Here is a 25,567-nt window from a genome sequence, read left to right as displayed (position 1 = left end):
CTGTTGCCTGACTTCAGACCTTGCTTCTGCTAAGTGCCCAGAGCATCATCTGGTGGCCCTGGCCTCATGTGCAAGAGCCAGACGTATCTCCAGAGCTCTTCTACCCCGTCACTCTCCCTGCCTGACTTGCCAATAAAATTAAATCACCTTTGCTTTCTCCCATCACCAAAAGGAAAGGAATTAATATTTCCAAAGTGCTTTCAACTCTTGGGGCTCCTGGAAAACACCAGGCCTCACTGTTCAAGGTGCTCTCACTTCTGTGGGTCCTTCCCAGGTACATGAAAGCTACAGGTGGCTCCTCCAGGGTGATGTGTGACAACGTGCCAGGCCTAGTGAGCCGCCAGCGGCAGCTGTGCCACCGACACCCGGACGTGATGCGTGCCATTGGCTTGGGCGTGGCCGAGTGGACAGCTGAATGCCAGCACCAGTTTCGCCAGCACCGCTGGAACTGCAACACCCTGGACAGGGATCACAGCCTCTTTGGCAGGGTCCTGCTCCGAAGTAAGTCTCCTGCCCTCCTGCAGCAAAACATGCTCTCCCTTCCTGCACACCTCCTTTTCCTTGGTCAACAAAGCCCCTGTTCATCTTTCCTTCATTCAGTCTGAAACTTGTTCTGTTGGGTGGCATTGGCCCTGATCACATAGTACTAGAGAAATCAAGGGACTTATCTAAAAGGTTGCAGGAGGCTGTTCACAAATTGTGATGTAGCCCAAGCTGGTGTCTTTGCACTCTTTGCTCTTTCCATCTGTCACATGTCACAAACTGACTGTCCTCCAGGTTCTTATTTTGGCTCTAGGAGGAAACAGGCAGAAGATTCTTTTGATTTGTTTTACTCTTCTGAGATTTGAATCTTCCAAAAGGATTTGAGCAGAAGATCAGGATGGAACGCCCATATCTTTTATTGTCCATAGATGGTCATTATCACCAAACACCATCTGAGTGTTATTTAGCAGCAGAAACAAATCTGCTTCTATGCAGATGACCTTGATTCAACTACTCAGCCATAGATCACTCCATGTCTACTTCAATGCTTTTTTCAATAGGTTGTAAATTCTATGAGGCAGAGCCTAGCCAGTCTTCCCTGCACCTCACTTAGTGCCTTGATTGTTGCAGGCACTGTTTATTCATTGAATGGCTGAGTGAATGAACAAATGGACTTATAGAGTGTCAGGTACAATATAGGCAGAAGTGTAGGGTTAGGAACCATGAATACATATATATATTTTTTTTCTTAGAAGGAGCATTAAACACTATCTAATTATATAATAAACCTCTTGAAAGTTCTGAATAAGGAAAGCAGCTCACTAGCCGATGGATAATCAGAGAAAATTAATTTAAAACTAGATTTTATTTAAAAAATACCTATCACTTAATCTGGCATTATTAACACAGTGAGCTTGGCATTATCTTCAAGAAATAACATGACCCATTTGTTCTTGGGAAGTCTGACGGAAAACACAAGAGTTTATGTGTGAACCCCAGAAACAGGAAACTTTACAGTTATTTTTTGCCCCCCTCCCCCCACCCATTCCTAAGAAAATCATTCAAGCTATGCACTTGGTAATACTTAACAGAGGGTGTTTCTATCATGTAATCATCACAGCCCTAGGGTTTTATGAGGCCAAATGCATAACTGAATGTCTCTAAAATCCCCCAAGGGCGTAGTACTCTCACTCTTCATGTATCCCTAAAGTTAATTTACTGTGATATTCAGCAATTTTATTCTCTAGTTTAAGAATTATATTCTTCTGCATTCCTTCTGGAGTTTCAATATGACACTGCAAATTTTTGAAAGGTTAATAGTTAATTTCAGCTACGTGGTACTTTAAGATTTCACCTACATTACTCACTAGTGAATCAGTTAAAGTGCTTTGCAAATACCTAGAACAAGTAATCTTTGGATGTATTATGTATAGGTGTTCAGTGATTAAGATGTATTAGGATTTTTCTTTGTTAAAGTGCTCACAATCATTTTACAATGTCACAGATTAAATGTATTTCTCATTTATAGAATGATCACCTTTAGAATCTAAGAAAACTCATTAAGATGTCTTTGCCTTTAAAAAAAAAAAAAAGCACTTTTAGGTAACAAATCAAAGGAACCAAATTTGACCACTGATGCTGAAAACAGTGGATCTGTGAAAACTGAGGATTCATTCATGAAATATTTTAGCTTAATCTTGGCAATATTTGCTTCTTCAGAATCCTAGAGTTGCTAAGAGGTCAGAGGTTAGAACTAGATGAAACAGAACTAGTTAGATTTAGTCTGGCACCTCAGGTAAATAAGGGATTCTGAATTCTTGTACTTCCTTCAGATTTCTTGCAGATGAAGCTGAATGCTTTGCCAAAGTACTCAAAACTTAAAACATTCATGCTACACAATTTCTTTCCATTCTTTACAGAAGGCCAGATTTCTTCCTGGACTTTTATGTAAACTCCTGTGACTGTCAGCGATGATTTTGTGTTGGTTATAGGAGGGCTGATTTGGCCTAATGTAGCTTATCCTGGAAATAATCATGAAATTCCAATGAAACTATCCAAAGATTTTTATAATTAATTGCTTTGAGGGAAATTCACATCTAAAGTTGTGTAGAACTTTCCTCTGGAAATCTAAATGACCTTATCAGTGAATAGGAAAGGCAAAGGGCAATACTGCTTATAGGAAAAACATTAAGTTACTGATACATCCATGGTTGCAGAGAAATGGAGAATATTTGTCTCCCTTGCTCAGAGAGTTGGAGTAAGACGGAACAATTTTTTTGGAACATTTGTAATTCACTCATTCAATGGACTGTCACCAGTCACAGGCGGAAAAACCTGCAATGGAATTTATGATCCCCAAAATATTGCTGTAAGAATATACCTCCAGAATTCTAGGAAAAGCCTTAAAAAATAAAAAGATAACCTGTTCTCATCCTTGAAAACGTCAAAGGGGCAAAAAAGACATTTTCAAAGGGAGTCGAACAACCCCATAACCTTCTAGAATCCTCGCCTCTAGTTTTTACCCTCTTAGGCAACAGTCCCCCACACCAAACAAAAACTATGCCTGTGAACTTAGTAGACATTTCTTGACTTATCTCAATCCAAAAATTAGAAACTTTAATAGTAACACATCAGAAAGTATAAACATCACCATTTAGATTAGGATTTTGTTTCATTTTGTGATGACTTTAAAAGGAATCAGTTTTTCTAAGAAGAGGCCCAAGATCAAAATTTGTTTTGTTACAAAGCCAACACTTGAAATGTGCTACTATTTCACACATAGCAGTTTAGTGATTCATCTAAGATGCTTAACTGAAAACATCTTAAGTCTCTATCTACACAATACCAAAACATCTGGAGGTAAAATATAAAGTCATTCAATATGCTACATTTTTAATTTAAATAAACAACTATTTAGTAAAGTGCTTGAATAATGAATGACAAATATTTAGAAAGGTATATTTTTGTTTTGGAATTTTTCTCTGAAATGTAGATATTAAGCATTTTTCTTCATTCAATCAAAGTCAATGTTAATTGTTTGCAGGATGAATTCTGAACCTAGACAAGCTCTTCCTCTACTGCTTTCAAAATACTGTCCACTCATTGACATTCTATCATCCATATCTTCTATACCTTTGTCCTAAAAGACCACCTCACAAAATTTCTTTTTCCTTAAAAAAATAAACTAGTGCTAAATACATACACATTCCAGAGTTTTCCTCTACATCATATCTCTCAATCAGGCACTGGATACCAAATCCAAAGCCAGGCTTTAGCTGATCAATGGTAAAACTCTATACAAGGTATTTTCCTCAACTGCAAAGTAGCATCATAAAAGTTTTACTTATCCAAAAGCCGCTACCTGAGATTATTTCACACGCACATCCATTAGTTACCTTCATCTATAAAATGTCTCAATTCTGTTTAGAAAACTCTGATCCTTATAATCTGGGGCTCTTTACAACAGGCCCAAGGCCATCACATTTCTCTCTGGAGAGTGCTACCTGCTACCTGTGGCAAATATTCATATAATTGATTTTACCTAACTGCAAGCATGATTGATTCCTTTTTTGATGGTTCGAGGTTTGGGGGAGATATTTTTTGAAGGCTGAGGTAAGTGCCATTTAATATGGTGTAGATATGTTTTCCTGATTTTTAATAATGAGACTAGCAGAGGAAATATTGCAAGGGATGTATAGTAAATTTTAGCACTGAATGACAAACGGAAACAAGCAGGGCTTCCAGACGAAAAGGTGGTTTGTTCTCCCAGCTGTGTGGTTCAAAAAGTCACACTCGTCTTGACATACTGAATCGCAAATGGCTATTTTCTGCTTTGCATTGGCATTAGGTTGTTCAGCTTCTACTTTGATTGTTAATATTTTTGCTGCAGCAACCAATAATAAAAAGGCATGCTAATAACAATGAAATACAGCTCCACTTGAAAAATGAGGTGCACACGGACCCTACAGAGCCTTATATCTGTCACTATACCACAACACTGTGTTATGAGTTACTACAGATTATTAAAATAATTTAATGTAGTTATTGCCCTGAAATATGTACCTTTCAGCCTGTAAGTGAAAGTAGCCTGTGCTCTAATAAAGAACAATTCTAGGCAAGCACCCCAAAGGGTTCTTACCCAAGTCTAATTATAGGCGGTAAATTTGTTTCCTTCCAGAAAAACCAAAGAAAAACTTTTCACTGTCTTTTACCCAATACCAGTGATTAGTGCAGGTGTTCCAGAAGAAAGTGAATTCACCTTAATAGTTAGACGTTGTATGTAACTCAAGGATATTGCAGGCTGCCTTCAACAGTCTCTCACTTACTTGTGAAAGCTGATGCCATGCCAAAGCACAGCGGTGTTTATGCGCAGGCTGCTCACCACCTGAGTTCTTTCTCACCTCAGCCCCTAGATGCCTTTGAATGCAGTATTTCACTCTCAAACATTCAAATGGATACACACATCCTTGGTGTTGCCTGGAGGCTTGGAAGCTTTGGGGTTTTTTGGTTTCCCAAAGATTGCTGAACACCAAAGTATGTTGTGAAATGATGCTATTGTGATTCTGACTGTAGATCACAAATGAAGACACTGAGGACCACTGATGTTAGTCTCCTCTCTTCTTGGGCATGTAGGATTCTAGGTGAGAGCAATTCTAGGTGAGTACGTGGGTGAGACTAAGGTGAAGGAGGCCAGGGCAGGTTTTTGCTGCCTTTTCTATTATACGATTTACCTCGAAGACCGTTGTCATACACTTGTCCTGCTGACAAAAGCTTGTTTTAGATGGACATGATTCATATTCAGGAAAGCACCTTGGCTCTAGAAGACAACCCTTCAAGAATACCAGAACCTTTGTGTCCCGGGGTGAAGCACTGGGGAGGCAGAGCAGGCCTTCACAGCCATCGCTTGCAGTTATTCAGAACTAGCAATTCCAGACCATTTTTTAAGAAAAGCATTTTTGTTTCAGGTAGTCGGGAATCTGCCTTTGTTTACGCCATCTCCTCAGCTGGAGTTGTATTTGCCATCACCAGGGCCTGTAGCCAAGGAGAATTAAAATCCTGTTCCTGTGATCCAAAGAAGAAGGGCACCGCCAAGGACAGCAAGGGCACTTTCGATTGGGGTGGCTGCAGTGATAACATTGACTATGGGATCAAGTTTGCCCGAGCATTTGTGGATGCCAAGGAAAGGAAAGGAAAGGATGCCAGGGCCCTGATGAATCTCCACAACAACAGAGCCGGCAGGAAGGTATGGACTGCAAGGGGGCTCGTTTCGTAGACTGCATGGCGTTATAGAGCACTTAAGCCAAGCTTATCTTAAACTCCTAGAGCAGATAAAATGCGATCTACTCACAACTTCCCACTGTCTGCCAACCCAGAGCTGTTTGTTCTAAAGAATACCACCAACTGGGCTAAAATATCCCCACCCGCATTCCACCTTCCTTCCCACAGCTGAGTTGAAGGAGTCCACCCATTGCTTTTGGCAGGTAGAGCCAAGTGTTTGTAGTCCCTCTGGACACTGTATCATCTAGACAGAAGGTCTGTCTGGGGCCTAGAATAGTGCTTCATCCCACACCAATGGCACATTGAATGCTTGTATCTAAGGGATGTCAAGTCTCTTGAGCATCTTCTCTCAAACTCATCGTGAAAGCAACTCACAGGCATGGCTTGTCAGCTTCTTCTAGATTAAGGCAAGGTCTTTTCAGAATTAGTCCCACTCTCCCTCATAAAAACTCATCCAGTTCCAGAAACCACAAGGTGGGGTAAGTGGATCTGGGGAAGACATGATCCCAAATAGGGACACTGGCCCCTTGTTCTCTAGTCCTGGCAATCCTCCTGGTCTGTGGGGATCCGGCCAGTCATAACTCTCTACTCCCCATTTGTTAGATGAGAAAACAGGTGCTCATGTGCTCAAGAACACCCAGAGAGTCCGTGGAAAAGTCAGGACTGGAACTCAGGTCTTAACTTCTCTTCCAGGGCTGCTATCGCCCGATATTAAACAGTTTCTAGTCCAGTGTTCAGATCCATCGAGACATGCCTTTCTGCAGGGTGGTGTGACCAGAATAACTGGAGAATCTGAATGCTGTACATTATGCTTTGTTTAAAGCATAAACTGGCTGGGCTAATCAAATATTTTTTTCAGAATCATTCTAGAATAATCTAATTACTAATGGAAGAGATAACCATAATTGTGCTTAATCAAGAAGCACCAAGTAAAAATGTGCTTGATATTAATATATAAAGATCAGCATAAAATTGAAGATTCCCCTGGGGGTCTTTTAATAGGAAAAATAAAAAGAATGCAGATCTGTTTGGATGAAAACCCTTTTACTAGGCTCAGGAAGAGAGCAAATTTCATTTAAAGAAGTTGAAAGGAAAGAATTCTTGCTTAGCACTCGGAATAAGATGAGTGCGACCTGAACTGTTTACAAATAGTAACTTGCTTGAACTTTAAAAATCAACATTCCTTATTTTTATGAATTTATGAACTTACAGTGACTATTGCCAAGACTATAGACTGTGGTTGTGCAATCCTACAACTATTGGTAATTACTGTTTGTGCAATGGTTTGGATTAAAACAATTTACATTGACCTTTGTTTTGACATTGATACCGCATGTATAAGTTATAAAGTGTGGTGTCTTTGAAAGGAGTGTGCTGCTTAATTATTCAAGCGGTGAATCTTAGATGTCTCAGACTATTTATTGAGATAAAGACATATGGTCATATACTGTACCGAAAGAACGTTGACTTATCAAAATAAATGTTAATTTGGCTTAATAGGTCATTAGATAGTGAATGTTTCAACTCTTCAAGACAATAGAACTTAGCTATTATACTGTAGGTCCTGAATAAACATGACTTTTAATGTAAATCACATGATTCCTCACTATGTAGAGGTGAACAGCTGTCAAGCCTCAGATATTCTCCTGCCTACTCTGCAAAACTTAGGAGGCTACTTTTGATTGGAATAAAAGTGCACACACTGACTTTTTAAAATGTGGCTTTAATTAATGGTGGGTGGGCAGACTTTTTCAAGGAGATGCATGATGTCAGTGAATATGAACTTTAATGAGAGTAAATGTATTGAGATAAACATGCGTCTCTAATTCTCTTCTTGCGGTCATTAGACCCCAGTCTCTACTCCCCCTTTGTACCAGCAGAAGGTCTGTGGAATCAAAATGAGAACAGGCTGGGCTTGCGTTTGAAGGCAGGCCTCCTGAGCTAAGTTTCCAACTGGCCTGGCTCTAGAAAACTCCAATCTCCCAGCACTGACAGCAGCATCAGTTCTTTTTTAATTTTCTTTTTTGTGTTTTTCAGTATTTCCCAAATTATCCAATATGAACATATTCTACTTTTAAAATTGGATCAGTGGGCCAACATATTATACTTGAAACAAAAGTCATGTATTCCAAGATTACTCTGACTGATGCTGTAAGTGCTTAATATTAATATATAATTCAACACAACCATTCACAATGGGTTTTAATTTTGCCTTAATATGTGAACAGTTTAATTCATTTATGATAGTAACTGGATAGAGCACCCTCATGTGTCTCTGTACTGTAATATCATTTTAGATTCTGTGCTGTTACATCATTTAATTTTAATCACAGCTTCAACAGAATTTGTGTTGCAGCTTTCCTTCATATTTACTTGAAAATCATCCTTGATTGAGTGTAGTTTTCTTCCCCCAAATAAGACTAATAAGTCCTAAAGTGATAAATTCGTCTTTGTTCAAAACAAACATTCTGTCAAGAAGCATATTCCACAGCTTCTCTCAACACTTCTTTCTAGATCTAGAGAAGCTATGAAAACTGCATTTTAAGACAGGTGTAGGTAAACTATATGTGAAAGGTACTAGGTTGACATCCGCCATTTGCCTTTTTCATAACTTGGAAAAAGATTTCTAAATTGTCTATTCTTTCGTCTAGATGAATCATCACAACTTCTTTGAACTTTTGCATCAAAATAATCTCCATATCAAAATAATATCTGTATCAAAGTAATCCACGAAGCCAATCAGATACTAATCTTTATCACTGAAAATACTCTTACTGAGAATAAAAGGAATTCTATAAAAATACATTCTTTAAAAGGTATCTTATACTATAGTGAAAACAGAAGATGGAATTTGAAATCAGACTTACCTTAGTTTCAATCTTGCAATACCTGTGGCTTCACTGAATCTCAGTTTTTCTTGTATGTAAGACAACATTCTTTGGTGCTATGGGAACACAAAAGTAAGACAAGAACTACAAAACTATAAAAAAAAAAAACTTTTATAGCAGGTACTCAATAAAAGTTCCTCGCCCTTTAATGAAGTGAAGGTTAACTGTAACTTAGGTAACAGTGCTAGGCACACATCCAATTTGAACTATTACTTAGGATTCTATTTGATTGTTCCGTGCATCCATAGACTTTGTTATAGTTTAAAATGCCAATAAAGAAAACAGGCAGATACTGTCATATGTTTTGTAATTCCATCTTCCAGAATTCAATACAGCAATAAAAACCAATATTAGCATTCTGAATTTTCAGATGAGAAACTGGGTCTCAGAGGGAAAAAGTGACTAACCCAAGGTCACACAATCATGAAGGGTGGAACTGGGGGTTTAAACGTAGTTGTGTTCACCCTCATGTCCTTATTTACCTTTGCTTCTCTGTTGAGAATTTCTAAGAATAGAATATATATACACAAACACATATCTATAAATGTATATCTCTATCTCTCTATATCTATATATACACATATAAACAATGACAGCTTCCCTTGGAAGATAGTTTACTGATGATCTTCTCCCTTTGTGTGTCTTTTATTTCACAAGTTTTCTCAAATGGATGTATATTATTTTTCTTAACGACAGGGGAAAAGTTGTTTTAAATGCCAAAAACTTAACTGTTGGCCTGAAGCAACTTAATCTTATTTGGTGGATTCACAAAATTTTAACTAATAGGACTGCAAGTTTGATATCTTTACTCCTTTGTTCTGTTGGACTAAATGCGGTTCAAGGAATTACTCTGGGACAAGCACTCTTTTGGGGTGCTATGTCAGATGTGGAAAGAAATAAGACAAGCCCCTAACTACAAGAAATTAAATTTTAGTCAGACAAGTGAAACTCAATTGCAAGGCAAGCTCTCAACTAAGTAATACAATAGAAAAATTAGCGAAAGGATCCATTAGTTGAGGAGAGAAAGGTATGTCATAAAAGAACTGGGTATTTGAACTGGGGATAAAGATTTGCTATGACTGAGACAGGGAAAATGCTTTCCAGTAATGAGGGGTTATGAGACAAAGATACTGGAGCAGAGAATATCATAAAGTTGAGGAATGACAAGGGCTCTAGGGCCAGAGCTAATTGTATGGGGAATATAAAAATAAAATTTATTATTAAAAAAAAAAAAACTCCAAAATAAATAAATAAATAAATAAATAAATAAATAAATAAATAAAAGTTTCCATATGGGGGAAAAAAAAAAAAGTTAATAGGAGCTGAGGCTGCAAATTCGAAACTCAGCCAGACCTGCAGAACCGTGAATGCTGTGCTGAGTGAGATAAATGTCATTGTGAAGCAACAGGAAGGCACTGAATGTTTGGGAAGAAATTAAAAACTTGAGTTGAATTTCTATGCATTGTTCATTCTCTAGAGTCTACTTTGAAAGAGTGGTCAATTTTATCAAAGTTCAAATCTTCTATAATATGAATTAATAACTTAAAATACAAGTAAAGCTGAGAAAATTTTACCACTCTGAATTTTATTTTCAAACATATATATATGGGCTGATATAGACAGTAAGCTTTTTTATGTTTATTAATAAAAATTAGTGTATGGCAACTGTTTTGATATTTATACTTTCAACAAAATGCTTACATTATCCTGGGTTATTATTTCTCATTTGGTATTCTTATCTATCAGTGTCCTCTTTATTGAGACAACATAGAGGGTGTGGTTCTGTGAAGAACACTGGCTGTAATACTTGAACAAGATCTTGCACAGGTTACCTATCAGCATTGACTTATAGTAGAAAACACATACACATATATACTAGATCTTAAGCAAACCTGACAGCTACTGTCCACATTTTGCAAATAAGACCAAGATCTGTTAGGATGTCCAGAAATATTTAAAAAAGAAATTGCTAGGTGCAATTATCTGAAAATTCAAACTTAACTTGACAACCTGTATTTCATATGGGAAAAGGTCAGAGGGGGTGGAGACCCATAGTTTTTAGTTCCATTCTCAGCCCACATCAATGCCATTCAAGGTCAGTGCTGCAGAGTAGAGTGGGCTTGCCACTGAGCTCACTGCACAGGGGTGTTAGGACAAAGCAGAAACTTCTCAATCCTGCAGGAAACACCTCCAAAGAACAGAAATGGATTTGTACTAGATGTAAGCACAGCCTACAGGCAAGTAAATCTAGAACCTAGTAAAGACTTCCAAGATAAAATCTTGCAATGCCACTTAAGATAACAGGTAAAAAAAAAAAATAGATGTCAACCAAGAGAACTGGGGAGCAATTAAAAAGAAATCTCAAAAATGAATGAATATTAAAAGAAAAGAAAATGATGAAACTGAATTACAGAGCCTGGTTGCCTACTGACTCATCTGATATATATAAATCTATCAGATAAGTTAATCATCTTTAATGATGCATAAGTTTCACTAAATAGGAATATTTGTTTTCTGATTGGTCTCCTTAAATTCATAAAATTAAATACATTTTGAAAATTTAGTCCACTAGGCTCACCTTTGTTTTGTTGGACCCCCAAAATAGTATGTGCACAATACTGTAGATCTTTCCAGAGTATATAAATCCAAAACTAACCAGAATTAAAGTCCCAAGGCAGGGAATAACTCAACAAAATTGTTACAGTCCTATGTAAAGTCCTATTATTCATAGAAAATATTTTCTAGACTGCCCTCATTAGTCAATAAGAATTATTATATATATGGTTAGTCAAAGGTAATGTTCTTGAGTTCCACAAATATAGATTCCACACCTTATATTTTCCAGTAAGCCCACCCACAGTTTTTAAAAAATGACAGTGCTTAAGAAATCACAATGTCTTATTTAATACATCAGCAAATCAGCTGCACCATTTGCTAATAAATATTCCTTGTTTTCCTAGTTCCAGAGCATTGTGTGTTTGAAAGATATGCTCGTTTTATTTTTAGTAACTCTTTTGTCTTGGAGATGTGAAACTGTCAAAAGGACTTGTTAATAAATGTGCTTGGCTTTAAGCCAGTATCTGAAAAATTAAATGTTTTAATGTGTGTTTCCCTCAGGAAAATTGATATAGGACCAGAAATATATTAGTTGCTTTGTGGCATTCACCCAATTAAACAGTGAAGCACTAACACTTCTAATGCTCAAGTTTAAATAATTCAGTCAAAGCATAGCATGTAAGGGCCTAAAATAAATTCTACATAGGATTTCTAAGGTGAAACCAATTGTTCAGTTGGCATTCATTTCACACAGTAGAAGGGAGGTTTTCCTGACCAGAGAAGGTCAGCATGTGTGACATAGGATCCCTAAACTTAAGAACATGCAGGAACCTATAAGAAAGAAATCCTGGGCCTCCCCATGGCGCAGCAGGTTGAGCGCAGCACTGTGAAGCTGTCCGCAGCCTCTGCAGCGCAGGTTCGATTCCCAGCTGGCCAAGGAGATACCCACATGGCGGGCAGACCTCTCTTGTCTTGCCCGCTGCTCCCCTCAGGAATGTACTTCAGTCCATCTGCCTGTTCTGTTCCCCGCTCTGTCTCTGGTGAATCATCTCACCACCCCCCAACCCCCTCCCCCTGCGCCTCTGGCCTGTACCCCAGTTCTTATATAAAAATAAATAAATCTTAAAAAAAAAAAAAAAGAAAGAAAGAAATCCTCATGGTCTGCAAAGAAGTCTTAAAAGGTAGCCTGACCGTTTGGGCCTAGTGTTCAGAAAAGCTAACGTAAACCAACATTTCATTCTCCTAGAGAGAAATTTGCCTTTAACTGGCAAAAAACAATTTTTGTAATTATAACTAAATATCTGGGCATTAAGCATAAAATTTTTGTAGAACTGACTGAACCCAGAGAACATGAACCCCCAGGTTGGCAAACACTGGTATGAGAAACACTGGTAGAGTGACTGAAGGTGTTACCTTGGTATAGTTCAGGTTGGGGTACAGCTGCCTCAGTCCCACGGCTGGTGAGATTAGGGCAGCTAATCTCAGCTTCTAGGTGTTTCAATATCCTCCTCTGAAAATGGGGATGAAAACAGCACATGTACTATATATGCTTGTGTGGGTTAAACAGTGACTACAAAGGACTTAGCAGGGTGTGACATCTGGTAAGATCCTAGTGAGTGTGATGCCTTATTCTTATGGCTTAACAGTAAGCTGGGGCAGGTAAACATAAAATAGAATTGTTCTAGCCTGCACAATGCATGTATTACCTCTTCCCTAGCTTACTAAGAAACTATTCAGACTCTGTTGTGGCATAGAATGATAATATTTAGATGTCTCGTAATTCTAAAAGTAGAAAATAAGCCTCTATAGACCAAACGCTGAAAATGTTCAAAATCAAAGATTTAAAGGTCACATAAGAAATCTGCCAAGCATGATTTTAGCACTGATGTAATTATGAGCCTATTGAAGTTTTTTTTTTGTATTATCATTGAGAAATATATATGGAGCTATAAAAAGGTTTCTATGAGGCAGTTTTTAGGACTCAAGCTTATCATTTTTTTTAAGTTACATTCAATGAGCAGGTCTTTATTGCTAGGCTGCCACAGAGTAAACATTAGATGGGATTAAGCAAGTGGTGAAGAAAGAAGGGTTGATGAATTGTACTGGGCAACCTGGTGACATTAAAAAAAAAAAAAACAGGAAAGAGATGAGAATGTGAAGAGCAAAAGAAAAGGTTAAAAATGGAATCTTAACATCAGCCTACGTTACAAATCAAAGAAGTAGAACCACAGATCCTTTAGAAATGAGAACACAGAAAACCGGACCCATGGTGTCATGGAGTATGTCTAAGTTTCTGGAAGAAGCTTTTAGTATCACACTGCAGAGATACAGAGAAGTGACTGTAACTGATTCTCTCTGGTTTTCTTTCTCTCTATTATAAAAACAATACGCACGCAACGTAACAGGTTGAGCAGAGCAGCAGTACACTTCATCAGATGAGGAACTTTCCTCCCCTCACTGAGATTTAAGAAGACATGGAATAGGTGGATCAATTTGGGAATAGAAGAAAACATTAAGCTATTAATGTTTGTAATTTGGTAGCGAGAAAAAATGAGAAGACACCAAACTTCACGAGCATCCTTTGGCACAGACATTACACAATATTGGATCTGAGATTCCAAAATGCAACCTGGCATAGTCCCTGATTATACAGTTAACAGTATCACACTGATGTTGTTTTTAGTATCAATATCTAGATATATTATGGGAGACAGCTATAGTAACAGAACTTTAAAACTATCATGGCTACAGCCATCAAAGGACAGGCACTGCTGACAGACTGGGTAGTAGGAGAACAGGGAGGTGGTATTACAAATACCTTCCTATCATCAGACAGAACATGTGTGGTTTTCCAAACAAGAGAAGATGTAAGGTTGCTCTTCGAAGTTACAGAATCCTGATACAACCATAGTAGGAGTTAGAGTGAGAGAAGTAAGAGCTGAGTTAAGTTTTCACCTTTCACAATAAGAAGACCCATAGGAAATAATAAGAAGACCGATAGGAAATATCTGCTGTTGATTGGTAGGTAAATAGTGATTTGCTGAGTTGCCCCATTCAGTTGTGCCCATTTACATTGCATGGCTCCAGAGGATTTGGTCACCTCATTGCTGCTGTTCATGTGTTTCGTTATTATGGCAAATGTGGGGCAAGATGTCCATAAAGTGTCTTAAGGATGGAGGGATAACTTTCTCTTTCTCACAACGCTGGCGGTCAGCTAGCTGTCAGAGGGGCTGCAAGCTGGGATCATTAAAGGTGCCCACCTCTAAGGGCTGGGGGGAGGGGGTGCTGTGCAGAGTAGGAGGGGAACCACAAGAGAGAAGGGTACAGAGGGTTATCGCTTTTTGCTTTTTACCCTGATATTCTCTAGACTACTTAATGTTTTCTAATTATGTGCACATATTTCTTTAACTTACAACTTTGAAAGTAATGATGAAAAATAAACACATAAAGCCCCAGACCACCTGTGATGTCCCCAGCTCCTTCACGTGGCTCACCCCCTTAACCGGGCAAATGAAAGGTCTGCAGTCACTCCATGGTGGCCTGCGGGAAGCACACTGAACCCCCATCCAGGGCCTCCAGGGACTGAGGATGTGAGTGCCTCCCCTTGGGCAGGACCCTCAGCAGCAGTTTGTTCCTCTAAAAGCTTGGAATTTACGCCTCTGGTTGCCCCCATCTTGCATTCTCTTCAAAGCAGGAGTAGCACAAGCTGTTGCTTGTGGCAAGTTTTTCTCCCATTGAATTAGACAACCCTAATTCAGTAAGCAGATAAACCTGTTCCTAGAAGAATATACAGTGCCCACAGGAATTTCTCACCATTTCTCTCAGGCTCGGGCCCTCAGAAGGCCTCCCTTGCGCCTTGCCTTGGTGCCATGGCTTCTTTCTTCCTTGCGGTGTTCCTGGGTTTGGACGAGATTCTCAACCCTGATAGCTAGTTGGGAGCACCTGGGAGTGGAGGCCGCCTCGGGGCGGGGTGGGGCTTATCCACAGCTGGGTTCTGCCCTATTCAGTCTGGGGAGGGGGCCCTGTTTCTAGACCAGGAGAAGCCACCGGTGACTTTCAAATTCCAGGAATGAAAACAACTGCTCTGCTGTCTCTCGGTGCCAGGGGATCCTCCCTAATTCCTGCTATTTTGCTATGTCGTTTGACTCTTCCCGATATGTTTTTTTTTTCTATTTAATATCCTAAAGGGCAGGTTTATTATGAAAAAGGAAAGGAAAGACAGAAGCAGGCAGTCTTAAAATAAGCGCTGCCTCTTTCCTTTTTCCCTCCTTCCAGACCACGCAACCCCCCAGACTCCATCCAGATTGTAAAAGAACGTTCTTTCCCTCCCACCTCTGTAGATGCACCTATGTGCAGACGGGTGAAGAGTGGATTGTACCATATCTACTCTTACTTTTATCACTTGGCTTCCTTTTATGCCTGTAAGACAGATCTGCCTCCTTAGCCAAAGACTACATACGTCTGATTCCATTATTAAGCACATTATCATCATCTGCTTAACCATTTTCCTATTGATGTCATTTGGGTTTTTCCTACCATTTCGCTATTGCAAATTATGCTGCAATGACCATCTATGTGGGTGTATATCTTTCAAAAGTTGTGTAAATATTTCCAGAGTGGAATCACCAAGGTCAAAGAATACATGCAATTAAAATATTGATAGATATTGTAAAATAAAATGCTCATTTAAATGATGTATCAATTTGTTTTTCCACCAGCAATTTGTTAAAAACATCTCCTCCCCCTACTCTTACCAACACCAAATATTATCAGTCTTTTTCCTGTTTGCTAATATGCTAGAGCAAATGATATTGCATTATTTCAGCTCACGTCCTTCTGATGACCAGTAGAGCTGACTGTCCTTTTGCCTTTTTGTTAGTTAGTACTCTGTTCCTTCTGTGTGGCCCTTTTCATACATCTGTGCTGCTAATTGTTTGGAGGATGCATTGTAATCCCCCACCCACTGCCATTTTTCTCTTCACTTCTTTTCCCCCTCACCCCATAATAGATTTATATTAATCCAATCAAGTCTTGATTAATTAAAAAAATAAAGAAAAGTATAGTGTGCATGACACAAATTTTGAAAAAAGCACAATGCAATTTGTATTAGGATGTTAAAGTTTTTTGGCAGGAGCAAAGATTTGGGAGTGAGACGTGTCCGAGTCACGTCTGACCCCTAGTCCTGTCTCTGCCCTGCTGGAAGACTATGGATTTTACTTTCCTCACTGACCCCGGGTTTTCATACTGTAGAACGGAAATAATAACACATCTGGTTGGGATAATTAGGTCAGATCAGATCGTGTGTGGCATGGAGCCTCGGAGGGCAGCACTCAGTCAGCGGGGGTTGTTGCTCTGATGTTCTTAGCACATTTGACTATGATAACATTTGAACAGTGATGCAACATCACTTTTTCTCCCCAGCAGAATATTGATTTCTTCTAAGTTAGGAGTCCTCCTGTGAGTTTCTGAGTCCCATCCCTTATTCTTAAGTTCCCTTTCTCCATCAGGCCATCGAGGCTGCCATTCCCTCCTCTCTACTTCTTTGACTAAACAGGGTGTGGTCCTCTTCACGCTTAAGGGTTTGAATTTCAACTCTGCAAACCAGTAGCAGAGCTGGAGGTAGCTCCAAACTGTGGGTGAGCCCTGAGCAGCTGGTCTGTCTGTGTGTTACATAAAGCCTGGAGATGGCAACAAACCCAGTACCAGAGAGTGTTTCCCTCTCCCCAAGGTTCACTGTCAGAGCCTGTGATTAATCCATGATTAAGAACTGACCATGGAGCCAGTAGAAACACTTTTAGTTATAAGCAATAGACCCCAGGGATACTGAATACCAAGGAAAACTTACTATCTTGGGTCAAAGCCGTCTGAAGATAGGGCAGGGCGATGGTGGGTTCATTCAAGCATTTCAACAACATCCTCTAGAACCCAGCTCATCCTATTTTCAAGGCTGCCGTCTACAGCTTGTTGCTTGTCCGGCATTGGCTGCCTCATGTCCCAAGGAGCTACTTCAGAAAACTGTATCCAGAGAAGAGAAGTTTCTCCTCATGTGTCTCTTTTAATGAGTGAAGAAATCTTTCTTAAAAATTCCTGACAGATTACTCTTCATGACCTATTCGTCCAAATTGAATCATCATATGCCTTCTGCAGGAAAAAAAAAAAATCAGAGGCAGAACAATGACATTACTATTATTGATTTAGGGTGCTCTGGGTCAAAGAGAGGCCTGCCACGTACAAAGCACGTGGCTGCCTGACATGTCAATGAGTGTAGGCAGGACTTGGGCCTTGGCGATGGCCTTTTAACAGTGGGTGCCGATGCTGGTCCACGGTGTGTGCCACTCCATGCATGTGTGTTTGTAGGGCTTCATAAGGTGTATTTTTGAGATCTAATTTAAAATGAATATGGAAATATTCAAGGAATCAAGTAAAAATACCGATTTTGACATTTGCAACTTGGGCACTTAGCATTATTAAGGGAGGGTGGTGATATTTCAGGCCATTTCTGAAGCCAGGAGTATGACTTATGAGTAAATTACCTAGCTCTAAAAGGAATAAAGTTTGATACATGAGCATTCATAATCAATTCCCAAGGTCCTAGCCTGGATGAGTTTTGTGTGGCTGTATTGAACTCTTGAGAGAAAAACACCTGTATGGGGGCACCCCCTTGGGGCAGACTGCAGGAGCTACCATGGCCCTCCTAGGGTTGTGTCTATGGCAGAAGCTTACCTTCCAGGTCACCCCATGAGACTCATACCAGATGCCTAAATATAAAGTTATGGGGGTGGCAGGCACATGGAAGAGCAGAGTCCAGAAAGGAAGTTTATTCTGAAACCCTATAAGGATCCCAGATCCCTGTGACCTGAAGGACCAAGCCAATAATGTTTCCCCTGCTCTCTTCTCTGTCCTTGCCCTCCGAGGCCAAAGTGGGTGGATTTCAAAAGTAAGAGGACATTCATTCCATCCAAAGGGGCAAGCAGGAAATAGCTGGGTCCTGAGGCCTCACCTGGGAAAGGTGTGAGTGAATTCACAGTCCTCAGACTCCATGATGTTTTGGCTTCTATAACTCTAGAATGCTTTTGAGACATTTTCAACCATGTGAAGAAATTAGGACTGATTTCTGGAATATAGGCCATTTCTGCACACTCGGTTCTATGATAGCCTTGGTCAAAAACTGAGTCTATGGAGGAGGCAAGAAGGGAGTCAAGCATCAAGGCCAAGTGCCTGGGGGAAGACCCCAGGAGAGAGGTGGCCTAGATATTGGCATGGCTATGGTTGGGTGAGAGGGGAAGGGTGAGGCGGTGCTGCAGGGAGCTCCACCTGGGCTGTGGACCGGAGCCACCCGCTCACCCACATCCCAATTACGGCAGGACCTCAGGGAGTAGACATAGCAGCATGCAAACTGCAAGCTCCAAATCCTTAGAGCTAGTTCTGTGGATGTTTGACCCTAAGAATTTTGTTCAGAGTACCCCCTTGGAGGTTGTCTCTGCCTGTGCCCACAGCCCTGCTCCCCTAACCTCAGCCACCCCATTGTCTTGGAGATGCAAGGGAGGGGGCCTTTTGCAGGGGGTTCTCTCCTCTCTGCTCTGTGACCAAGTCAAAGTTCAAAAATGGAGTAGTGAGAACCCTGGGGCTGGTCTCCCCTGGTGTCCTGCTATGTGTCACCCTGCTTTGGGCATCAATGGGAGCAGCCCCAAATCGTCAGTCAAGATCTCTCTTGATTAAAAACGAAAATCTCTCTTTTGATGTACTAATTTGGAAAACGGATTTGAACATAAAGTTAGTGCTGTTGAGGAAAGGGAAAATGATAATTATTAAAATAGTAAATCAAGTTGAAAAGGGAAACACAGGTTTTTAGTCAGGAAAAAGCTCTTAAAAATTATTGTGAAGAAATACATTTGCTTGCATAGCCCATGAGTTGGAAGGACTTCAGAGTCCAGGTTCAGTTCTGACCATTCCGCATCCTGGCCCAGGATCCTTCCTCTCGCCAGTCTTTACTCTCCACATCTGGGAAATGGAAAGGGAGGTTGTGAGACTCACGAGCTCTAGTAACTCTTCATGTAGGTGAGTGACAGAGAAATGAGCTGCGTGGAATAAGTCTTCCGAAATCACCTGGGGCTGGTAGAGGGCAGATCTGTTGGCTAATCCTGAGACCACAGCAGGAATCTCCCTGGGCAGGGGCAGGACCCATGGGAGAACACCCCTATCTACAGACTCAGCCCACAGAAGAGGGGTCTTCATGCTGAGAACGGGGCGAGATGGGTTTGTCCCACTTCCCTTTACTTGCCCTCTAGCGAGGAACAGAGCAAGCTCAGCCCTGTCATTGCAACTGAATAGCTCATCCAGAGTCCAGGGACAATCTCCCAAGTGTAATGTCATCTGCAGGGTCACCAACTGAGTCTCCAGTGCTCCCGCCTGTGTGACTTTGGGCAAGCGCTTTAACCTCTCTGAGTCTTGCCCCTCAATCATCTGCAGAACACTACAGTCCCACAGGGTGGTTGTGAGGATTGAAGTCATAGAGCTCGAGAGTGTGACAGATCAGCACAATGCCCAGGCTACGGCAAGCAGCCCACAGAATGATAACCAGCACTGTCACTGGTGTTCGTTGAAAGATGCAGTTTTGGTGATTACTTTTTTTTTTTTTTTTTTTTTTGTGGGACCCTCGCCAGCGGCTGGGGATCGAACTGGCACTGCAGAGGCTGCGGGCAGCCTCACAGCCCAGCGCTCAACTGCTGCACCACCAGGGGAGGCCCTGGTGATTACTTTTTAATCTAATTTGAGGAATGATAAACATTTTTAATACAGTAAAGCCATATTTATCTGGAAAATAGGCTAACTCATTCCCTCACTCTTCAAATCGGCCCTAGGCCCTAGTAAAATTTTGTGATGCCAGTCGTTAAATGGGGTCCAAAGCCAGGTGCTGCCCCCGACTCTCTCCTACTGCCCGGCCTGCTGTAGTCACCGTGGTGTGACTGGTAGGGCAGCAAGTGACTTCGGACACCTCCCGGTCCCCAGGATCCTGCATTATCAGAACCATTTCTTGGTTCTTGCTCAGAGGGAAGGGGAGGGAAGGTGCAGCTCATGGGCAGCGCCTGTTCTGCCTCCGCTGAATTTGTCCATCTCCCCTGGCAGGCTGTGAAGCGGTTCTTGAAACAAGAGTGCAAGTGTCACGGCGTGAGCGGCTCCTGCACTCTGAGGACGTGCTGGCTGGCCATGGCCGACTTCAGAAAAACAGGCGATTATCTCTGGAGGAAGTACAACGGGGCCATCCAGGTCGTCATGAACCAGGATGGCACTGGCTTCACTGTGGCTAACAAGAGGTTTAAGAAACCTACAAAAAATGACCTTGTGTATTTTGAGAATTCTCCAGACTACTGTATCAGGGACCGAGATGCAGGTAAGCTCAAAACACTTAATTCCTGGCACCTAATTCTTTCAATGATCAACACCATAATTAAAACGATGCTGTGTTTTCATCTGCCTGCTCTGTAAGTGCAGCCTGCTGCCTTCAAGACCATGGCTCATATTTAAATTCATATTTAATTCGTACTTAGAGGGCACAGAGAACTTTCCTAAACCACTGGAGAAAGGGGTTGATAACGTGTAGATTCTGGACAAAAGAGAAGCCAACAAGAATATAGGTGGCAAAAAGTCAAAATTTGCAGTTAAGCAAAATCCTTTAACTCAGGCAAAACGCTCAACCACTACTACACATTGTGGACTAATGTGCATCTTTCCTGTGGTGCTGAAGCTGAGCAGAGGACAGCTGTGCTCTGGGTCTCCCCTCCCTACTAATCCTACCTCTGCAATGATGGAAGAGGGTCCTGGGGCTTTCAGATTAGCCTGTTATGAAATCTGCCATGCTTCACACTCCCTTGCTCTTTCAGGTATGCTCAGACGTTGCCTAATACTAGAAAGCAAGAATTCATCCCCACTGGCATGGCCATTGGAGGGCAATGGATGAGGGCTGTAAGAGCCACCTCCATTATGAAGGCTGCCCTCTTCCCTTGCAGACAGCAGCTGCTCTGTCTTGAACTCACCCAGGGAGCAGCTCCATCAACCTCGACACAGCTGTTCCCTCCTGTCTGGCTTTGTACACATGTTGTTCTCTCTCGCTCCCCTTTGGTCGACACTGGACTCCAGGCCGAGCACAGTCTTTGCAAAGACTCTGATGTAGATTACGAATGAGTTGAAGTCTCAGTAGGTAGGTGATGGCGAGCTCACAGCCAACTTTGGCTTAAACCAACTTCTCAAATTTAGTAGAAAGCAAAGGAATTCATTACCGGGAGGGAAATCCTTGCATTTAAGTTTTGAGTTTGTGTTTTCTTCCCGAATAATTGTAAAGGAACCAATAGGACTGTGCAGATGACAGTCAGCTCCCAACATTAACTTGACCAAGAGGCACGATGACCAAGGAGAATCACAAGAAGTCCAGAATCTCTCCTTAGTCTCCCGGTGGTTGGATTTCCTTCATGGTTTGATGAGCTAGTTCTGTGCAGTGAGCAGGTTTGCACATGCAGTGTGTGGATTAACAACTGCTGAGCAAACGGGCCAGATGCTGCTGCATTCCTGACGTGCTTCGGGACCTCTAACAAGTCATCCTACCTGTCAGACCAAAGTTTTGGCCGAATCACCATGAAACCTATGCTTTGATAGAGGACTGTCTCAGAGGTCTAGCTCCCTCTCTGCCATTCATTCTGTTTAATCTCAGGCTCCTTGGTCGAGAAAGGGGATGATGATATCAGGATGATTTTCAGAAACTACATACTCACTCCTGTGTGCCAGGCACTGGGCTAAGATCATTGCCTAACTGGTTTTACCTTAATCCTTTGGGCTACCCTGTGCTATCAATGCATTGGAAGTGGTTTCTTTTCTTTTTTTTTTTTTAAAGATCTATTTTTTATTTATACAACAGCTGGAGTACAGGCCAGAGGCACAGGAGTGTGAGAGGACTCACCAGAGGCAGAGCAGGGAGCAGAACAGGTAGACAGACCAAAAGCACTGCTGAGGGGAGCAGTGGGCGCGGCAGGAGAGGTCTGCTGTGCCATGTGGGAATCTCCCTGGCCGGCCGGGTATCGAACTGGTGCTGCAGAGGCTGCAGACAGCTTCACAGTGCTGTGTTCAACCCGCCGCACCACCCCACTGGGGATGTCCGGAAGTGGTTTCTTAAAAAAAAAAGAGAAAGAGAGAAGGTAGCTTCTGGTGGATCAACACCAACCAAAAACCAAATCGCATCTTATATATTTTGAAGTCAGATAAGCAGCCCTGGATATTCTCATCCCAATTGTGTGGTTGAGAAAAGTGAACGACTCGCTAAAGCTCTCAGTGGTCTTGAGGGGACCAATGTCCGGCTGTCTGACCCATGATCGGTGCTCTTGACCCTGACCCTCCCTAGCTCCCAGGGCACATATATGTAGTGCAGGAGGACCTGCTTCCCAAGACATCTTTTCTGGCGTTTCGGATTGAAGCAGTTTGCACAGTAAAGCAAACAGTTGTGTTTGATGAACATTTAACTGCCTTGTGAATATTCGGTGAATTAAAGACCTTACTTTTCCTTCCCCACAGAAAAGATTCTGAGTCTAATCCCTGAGGCATCTTCAGGATACTCGGTTATCCTTTCTCACTTTGCTTCTTCTATTCCTTGATCCTAACAAAGCAAACACATATCTGCAGTACCTGCCACACATGAGGGCTTGGTCTGTGTTCTCTCTCTCCACAGGGAGTCGATAAAGTGGCGGTGTTATTACCCCATTTTATAGGAAAGGAAGCTGAGATTCTGACACAGGTTATAGATTGTGCCCAAGGACTCTCATTTGGTAAGAGGTAGGACAGGGACTTGAACCCCAGTCTATCCTTTCAGCGATTTTACTCTACCTCCAGATGGGCCATGAACTTTCAGGGGTGGGGGGAGCTCTATAATTTATTGGCTCTCTTATTTCTGTTCCATCTGAGACTCATTTTAGCTTATCTGATTTAAAAAGATGTGAATTTGGCCCTTGGTTGGTGTTGATTGATGGGAAGGCACCTTATTATTTACTTTTTTATGTAGTCAGTTCCAGTGTATTAGATCAGATTACCACTAAGATTCCTAGAGTATTCATAAATTATCTGAATTATACTTAATGGCCTTTGTAGCTGAGCATACAAAAATGCCAAACTTTACAATATTTCTTCTTAATTCTGTTAACCATCAGATGATCATTTTAGTGAATGTGAGACTCAGGGCATTTGATATTATGTAAGCAAAAGCTCAGATGTTGACAGTCATGTTGTCATTGTTTGCATTTGGAATCACAAATAGTCACATGTACGAGTTACACATTTTCCCTGGTCTGTGTCATCTGTGACCTTCTAAGGACAAGCCTTTATCCTGGCCGTTTTCTACTAGAAACTTCTGTAGTATGCACTCTAGCAAGTCAGTCCTATTAGTCGTGGAAGGGCATGCTTTAGAATTATCCTGGAGTGGCTAGTAACTTCTGTTCGTGGAGGCAGAGAGGGATGACAGGATCTGAGGCCTGCAAGGAGGGAAGACTCCTGCACCTAACTCACAGTGGCTCTGTCCCGTCCTCACAGAAAGAAGGCATGGGGTCCCTGCTGACCTCCTGTCAAAGCAAATAAACTTTACAATGGCTCATCACTGTGTGAGCACATCCATAGGGATTATTCCTTTCCCTCAAATCGTGCTATGTTTGGAAGACTCTGTTTTCTGGACATGAAGCTCCCCTATGTTCAAAACAGGTTACAATGACAGGTATCCAGGCTCTAAGATAAATCAGAAGTTTGCAGTAAATTTAAATCAACATAAATATACATTTTTCATTTTCACTATTAAAATTGACATTAATGTTTTCCTAGGTTACCTCTCATACCACCTGCTCTGCTTTGTTGTGGTCACTTTTTCCATGTCATTTGCATTCGGTAGTCAACCTATTGGGCACCTTCTACCAGCCAACGCTGGGAAGGCAGTGGCAATGAGCAGGTGGAATATTGTCAAGCAGTAGCCATTTGGATCTGCGGACTTTATTCTTCCTGCTCAACACCTGTTCAAATTAACTCTGCGGAGAGCCGGCTTGTTTCGTCAGTTTGGTTTGGGGAATGGATAAAGCCTACAGGCCTGATCCACTGTTTGCCAAAGTGAGGCCCTCTTCAGAGACCTATTCCCAAGATTCTGTATGTGTTTTAAACTTCAGTCCCTCAAAGATTAAAATATCAGTGGTTTAGATAGTCCATCATTCTTGATCTTCCATAATTATATATTTGATAAGAAGAAATCCAGAGAGACATCCTTTTCTTGGATGTCTGACCTCTTACAAATGAAAAAAGCTTCTGTATTTGATGAGCTCTTGATAAATGTCACCTAAAAAAATAGCTCCCACCCTGACTTTCCCAGTGTAAGAGGGTGTCCTTTCACATTTAGGCTTGCTTTTTTAGGGGCCCAATTTACTAGAAGCACATTAAAATCATTTCTACCCAAAAGCTTTCACTGGGATCAGCTTGATGGAGATTATCAAGTCATCCCTTCAGCAGAGTCCTGATAATGATGCCAGGACTAGAGAGTTTGGGTGAGAATTGTAAGGGTGGGTCAGGGAACACTGGAGAATTCCTGTGTGAGAACTAGCCCAGATCCCAGGTCGGGGAGGGTGATAGAGCATTTGGGGAGTCCCTATTGCAAATCAGGCCCTGTGCCTGATATGTATTTTCTCCAAATCTTCACCACAGTTACCATTTATAAGAAGGAAATGGAGGTTCTCAAAAGATTTTCTGCCCTGTAATTGGCAAACAAAGTAAATGAAATTCAAAATAAATATCTACTTTTCTCATTATCCCACTTCTTGAAATCTGGGGGTAAAAAGTAACAGAAAAGGGCAAGGGGAGACCCATGGCAGCATGAGGAGAGGAACGTAATGGGATGAGGTGTCCGCAAATGGGGGTGCTGCAATGGACAAATTCAAGCATCCCCATTTATTTCCGATCACTGGCAGGCCCCTTTTCAACAGTGTCTTTACTTGTTCCTAAGAAATGATAATCAAAAGATTAAGGAATTTTCTTATGCCACAATAACAAGAAAAAATATTTCCCCTACTCTTCAGTGGTGAAAGTGAGTGCTCTGAGGTTCAACTATAAATACTCCCTCTTGCAGCTCCGAGTAGTACAGTCATGTGCTGTTGTGCAGGTGACATTTGGCAGGCCATTTTGGAAGCAGGGCTTTCTGGGATGGGTATTCTGGTGATTCTGTGGTTATCTACTCTGGTGATTGCCCCAGGCATCTGTAAATCAAAGAAGTCCTTAACTTAGAGATAGGTGCATCTCTAACTAAGGAATGCTGCTGTCCTCTCCAGAGAAGCGTCTGCACCTAATCACAGGCCACT

At 41.3% G+C, this 25,567-nt stretch overlaps 1 protein-coding gene across 1 annotated transcript in view; it reads left to right on the top strand.

Annotated features, from left to right (window-relative positions):
* The window catches only part of WNT2 (Wnt family member 2), a gene marked incomplete at its 5' end in the record, with an annotated part of 37,255 nt that overhangs the window by 1,850 nt on the left and 9,838 nt on the right, over nucleotides 1-25,567 (top strand). Inside the window, 3 exons of the mRNA XM_084230068.1 lie at nucleotides 275-501; nucleotides 5,448-5,725; nucleotides 20,331-20,595. Coding sequence (XP_084086194.1) covers nucleotides 275-501; nucleotides 5,448-5,725; nucleotides 20,331-20,595 — 770 coding nt within the window. The remainder of the gene's footprint in view (nucleotides 1-274; nucleotides 502-5,447; nucleotides 5,726-20,330; nucleotides 20,596-25,567) is intronic.

Source organism: Talpa europaea (assembly GCF_964194135.1).
Source record: "Talpa europaea genome assembly, chromosome: 3".
Classification (NCBI taxonomy): domain Eukaryota; kingdom Metazoa; phylum Chordata; class Mammalia; order Eulipotyphla; family Talpidae; genus Talpa; species Talpa europaea.
This window is presented reverse-complemented; position numbering and strand designations above follow the sequence as displayed.